Source organism: Meleagris gallopavo, chromosome 2 (assembly GCF_905368555.1).
Source record: "Meleagris gallopavo chromosome 2, MGAL_WU_HG_1.1, whole genome shotgun sequence".
In the NCBI taxonomy this organism is placed as follows: domain Eukaryota; kingdom Metazoa; phylum Chordata; class Aves; order Galliformes; family Phasianidae; genus Meleagris; species Meleagris gallopavo.
This window is the reverse complement of record NC_139405.1, coordinates 40,028,976-40,034,017: the sequence shown is the minus strand read 5'-3', so window position 1 is coordinate 40,034,017 and position 5,042 is coordinate 40,028,976. Positions and strand designations below refer to the sequence as shown.

Here is a 5,042-nt window from a genome sequence, read left to right as displayed (position 1 = left end):
GAAGAACTATTTTACCTGGTTATCAAGCAAGGGCTGCAGCATGGCACTTGCTGATCCACCTGCTTTGAAAGAGTCTCTCTGGTATGAGCCTACTGGGTCAAAGCTATAGACTGCTCCCTTCCCTTAAAGAAAAAAAGAAGTACGTAAGTATGTAATTGCAATCCAGAATGATTCTTAATAGTGATAAAGATTTGCATTAAAAAAAAAAAAAATTCTGTCCATAAACAGTTTCAGAAATACCAGAAATCTCCGAAGAAGCTTTACAAAATAGTACTGCACTGTGTTCAGACAATACCTTGTATAGCAGGCTCACTGTGATTACGGTGCCCTACTATATGCAAGGTTATCTGCATGACTTAAGCTATACCCATGCTCTAGCAGATGTTTTCTACAGTACTTACCACAGAAGAAGTCCTAATGAAGAATAATCAAAACAGAAGAACGTGTTAGAGCACAGTGATGCAAAAAGAGCTCTACTTTTTTTTTTTTTTTAAACAACTAGCAGAAAGTTTAGTCAGCAAAAGTGCACAGTTCTTGGAACTGCTTCCAGACTGTGTGCTTAGTTGCCTCTGTAGTGCCTTCCTGGAAACAGGGATGGTGCTTTGGGCTCTTTTGTTCTTTCCTCTGGAGTCAGGCCAGGCTGCACAAAGCAAGCTATCTTGTGCCAGCACCAGAAATTGAGATGCACTGTAGCATCTACAGGGTTTCACAAGGGAATATGAGTGAAAATGCAATGCCTGGCTACACTCGTTCCCTCTGTTCAGACAGGCTGCACCTGATGTGATAAGCTGGACAGCACACTTGGCCACACAGTAGTGGTTGCTGAGCAGCCCTGGCACAGATCCAGATAGTAACATTAAATCAGAACAAATCAAACTCATGTGTGCAAACGTGTGCTCTCATTCTTATCACATGCTACTGTACCCTCAGTCTGACAGTTCCCATTATGCAAGACAGACCGACTCACTCTCCATATATTGCAGACATCTCAGCAAGACTGGGGAAGCACTATAACTTAGTTTCAACAGCAAACTGTGGGGAGCGGTTGAAATTAGCTAAGCAAGACCACCTCTGAGCTCCTGCTCAAAGCCAGAGAATACAGTATTTTAACAGCTCAACCACATCACTGGACACAGAATGTCCTGGAAGAGGAGAATTAAACTTACAGCACGTACAGCATGTAGAAGTCATTATTTTTGTTAGAGATTAATTAACATTTAAAAGTCTTCATAGAAAACCTGTCTCCAGCGTTGACCTTCAGCATTTCATAATCTCTACCACACTGAAAGGCACAAATAAAATTTGTTTCAAGTCTTACCTTCTTCATCAAGTCCACCAATTATGTTGTAAACGTAGTAAGGAAAGAAACGTCGAGAATACAGAATTGTAGACAGCATTGCTGCAATAGCTCCAGTAGTCATGGTCTTGTTATTGGAATGCTTGTACATCTGCAAATGGCACAGCACGTCCAACAGGAAAGTCACATGCTCAAATTTATACTCAACCAAAATTACATTTTCTGCAACATCATTACTGAAGAGAACAATATTAGCAAAATATTAACTGACATAATTACAAAAACAGCATTGGTCTAACAGTAATGCCTTACCAAATAAACCAAAATTCATATTTTTCTGAGACTTAGCAAAGAACAGATGTTGCCTCATTATTCTTTTCATCGCTTCAATTTTTAATCTTGTGATTTGGCAAGAACATGGCCTCAATTTCATCCTGCTTGATCTTTCACTAGCAATACAGCTACAGTTACAATACAAACACTTGATGACAAACAGCAAAAACCATATTTAAAATTATAATAGGTCTCAAATGCAATACCAAAAAATATACATGTTTCTAAATATATTAAGACAGTTAGCTACCTTTAATCTTGCTTCAATAATTTTAGTAAGTGTAAGGCAGTCACCATGGAAGCCACTGCATCCAATGACTGTATGCTCTGTTCTGTAAAACAAAGTTTTGTTGCGATTTTAGATTTAGTATGAGCTACATCACTTTCTTACATGGTAAGTTATGAAAATATCAAATGTATTTCCAGCTTCTCAAACACTATCAGAAGTAGTTGTCTAAAATGTAGTAGTAACAGGTATTCTGCAAATAAAAGCTAACTGCAGCTTACATCTTGGAAAGGACTCATTAAGTGTGGGATCACACAGATGTCACTCTTCAACCCACTGATTTCCAAAGCAAAACTTTGGAGAAAAAAAAACAAAACACTTTCATCATGTTATTCAATACGGTTTTACTCCATCTGGCCAGGGGAATGCTTTTAGCTGGCGAGGTAATGTTTATTCTGTAGGTGATTTTTTCTGTCATCACAACAGCAGTTATTTGCTGATGTGTTATACAATATTAGCTCTTTGCTCAGTTTCAGAGCAAGCATTTAATAAGCAATAACTACGAGAACCCACATTTCTAAAAGAGCCTACAAACATTAACACATTGTCCTTGTTTCGGCTGGGACAGAGCTAGCTTTCCTCCTAGTAGCTGCTACAGTGCTGTGCTTTGGATGCAGGATGAGAACTGTTGACAACATTGATGTTTTGGCTCTTGCTGAGTAGCACTGCACAGAGCCAAGGATGTTTCAGCTTTTCACACTGCCCTGACAGTGATGGAGACTGAAGGTGCAAGGGAAGCTAGGAGACGACAGGGCCAGGACAGCTGACCCAAACTGGCCAAGGGATGTCCCATACCACGCAGGGTCATCTGGAATGATAAAGCAGGATAGTCGACCAAAGTGGAAGGGGAGGGTGAAACTGCTGCTCAGGATCTGGTCAGGCACTGGTCAGCAGGCGGAGAGCAACTGCCTCGTGCTTTATTTTATTATTTCTTTCATTTTCTGACCTATTAAGCTATCTTTGCATCAGCCCGTTGGTTTAACTTGTTTTTTCCCCAACTCTCTTCCACATCCCACTGCAGGGTTTGGTGGAAGTGAGCAAACAGCTGCAAAGTTTAGCTGTCTTGAGGTTAAAACACAACACATGTTTATAGGTTTAACACTCAGCAATCATTTTCAAAACAACTTAAACTGAGATAATCTCAGTTTCTGTCACCGCAATTACCCAAAGCCATCATGAGCTCTACACTAATTGTACTAAAGCAATTTCCATTTGGATGGTAAGAGTCAAAGATACTACATAGAGTTAGCCAGGTAAAACACAAGTTTACATGATCACATGTCATAAGCAAAAAAACTGACAGCAGTGAGCACACTTGTGGCCTGACAAAGCAGAACTAGTTATTACACAAGTTAATACAAAAGTTCTTCTGATTATCTTGCCAAAAAAACACCTAGCTTATGTTACAGGTAAAGTCAGGCACCATGCTAAAAACATTCAACAGCATGCAATAAGAAATCTGACTGCATTTAGAGCATCACATTACAGCAAAAGTCATCCTAATTCCAAAACTCCAATTCTGTTACTACCTTTTTTTTTTTCTTTTTTTTTTTTTCCCTAAGAGTTCTACGTAAGGAACATGATAGATAATTTCAGGCAACACAATAAATACACAGGGTCATTCCTCCATTTCAATTCTTATAAGGTACGGACTTACAGTTTGTAGCATTTTGGACTGTCCCGGCTGTGAATTGCATAACCTTCACTCAGTCGTGTGTCAGAGGCAACAATGCAAAAGTCTTCTCCAGCAATCGCCAAGACAGTCCTTGAAGAAGAGTATTCATACAATCACAATTTTTGGCACAGCTTGGTTCTTCGACAAGTGATGAGAAGATAAAAGTTCTCTATCCACACTCACATTGTGTCATGAATCTTATTACATTCCTTGATTTTTCCCACTATACATTTCCCTATGCATAAACTTGAGATTAGAAGAAAAAAGACACTAGACACACTAAAGAGAATGTACGTGATTCTTTGCTTTGACTGCAAACCGTACAGAAGCTTAGTAAGGTCAAGACACAACAGATTCCCATTTTAGATGTCTGATAAGGAAAGCTGCTGATGTCTGATAAGGAAAACTGGCTGGCTCTCCAAGCAAACACACTCCAGCCAAGCACTTAGCTCCACTACCACAGAATTAGCATCACTCTTTTAACTTAATGTTAACCTACATTATTAATTTCCAAATAATTACTCTGTGATTGCTACACTGCCACTTCCACTAAGTAGCTAAGAGATGTCCTTTACAAAGCAGTTAGTGATCAAGAAAAAAAAATAAATCTAACAAACGTCAAGCTGCCCAGATGCTTGTCAATTCAGAGCAAGCATCTGCAAAAGATCACCCACCTGTAACAGTTATGACAAAGTCGTTTGTGACTCAGTTACAGCCTTAAAAACAAATCACCACTAGAGACGTTTCCCACTACAAAGAAACAAGCCCCTGGGTAAGGGAAAGCGCTTGCTTTGACCCCTAAGTGTTCAGCGGTCTGCAGTGTGACAAAATCCCCAGTAGCACAGAGAAATAAAGCAGAAGAGAAGCACCGATCCTCGGGACACGCAGCCCTGTGCGAAGCCAAGCCCGACTCTCCCCCACTGCTCTACCGACAGACGCTGCCCAGGGCACAGGCTTCCTCGCACGGGGCCGGCGAGACGAAAACGAGGAGGACGCGGCCCAGCCATCGCTCAGCCTCAGCCCGCCCCACCCCTGCCCGCGGCTCTCACCCGCCGTTGAAGGTGTAGGGCGAAAAGCGGTACTGGACGGGCCCGCCCAGCCCGCAGCCCGGCTCCGGCCTCAGCTCTGCGTATCCGGCGGCAGACAGCATCTCCGCAGCACCGCTCACTGCTGTCTCACGGCAAAATGGCGGCACCGGAAACGAGGAGGTGGCGCTCTATGAGGCACAGGCACCTCGTCTCGTCTGTCCTGGAGGTGCCACGCCCCACTGTCGGCGACCGCACAGCCTCCACGATCCGGACCAGACTTCGGGCGGAAGGGACGGGAAGCACAAGAGGTTCTCGCCATGAGCGCGGTGCCAGACGCCGCGGCACGAGGTGTGAGTAGAGCCGATACCCCGCGGGTAGCGGCACGACGCTCGCCCGCCCCGCCCTCACTCAAGATGGCGGTAG

General features: G+C 42.9%; 1 protein-coding gene across 1 annotated transcript in view; it reads right to left on the bottom strand.

The window, feature by feature from the left end:
- The window catches only part of PSMB1 (proteasome 20S subunit beta 1), a 6,364-nt gene extending 1,470 nt beyond the window's left edge, over positions 1-4,894 (bottom strand). The window contains exons 1-5 of the mRNA XM_003204047.5: positions 4,641-4,894; positions 3,574-3,681; positions 1,881-1,962; positions 1,319-1,448; positions 16-122 (exon numbers count right to left, since the gene is read on the bottom strand). Coding sequence (XP_003204095.1) covers positions 16-122; positions 1,319-1,448; positions 1,881-1,962; positions 3,574-3,681; positions 4,641-4,741 — 528 coding nt within the window. The 5' untranslated portion in view covers positions 4,742-4,894. The remainder of the gene's footprint in view (positions 1-15; positions 123-1,318; positions 1,449-1,880; positions 1,963-3,573; positions 3,682-4,640) is intronic.
- Between the last annotated feature and the right edge of the window lie 148 nt (positions 4,895-5,042).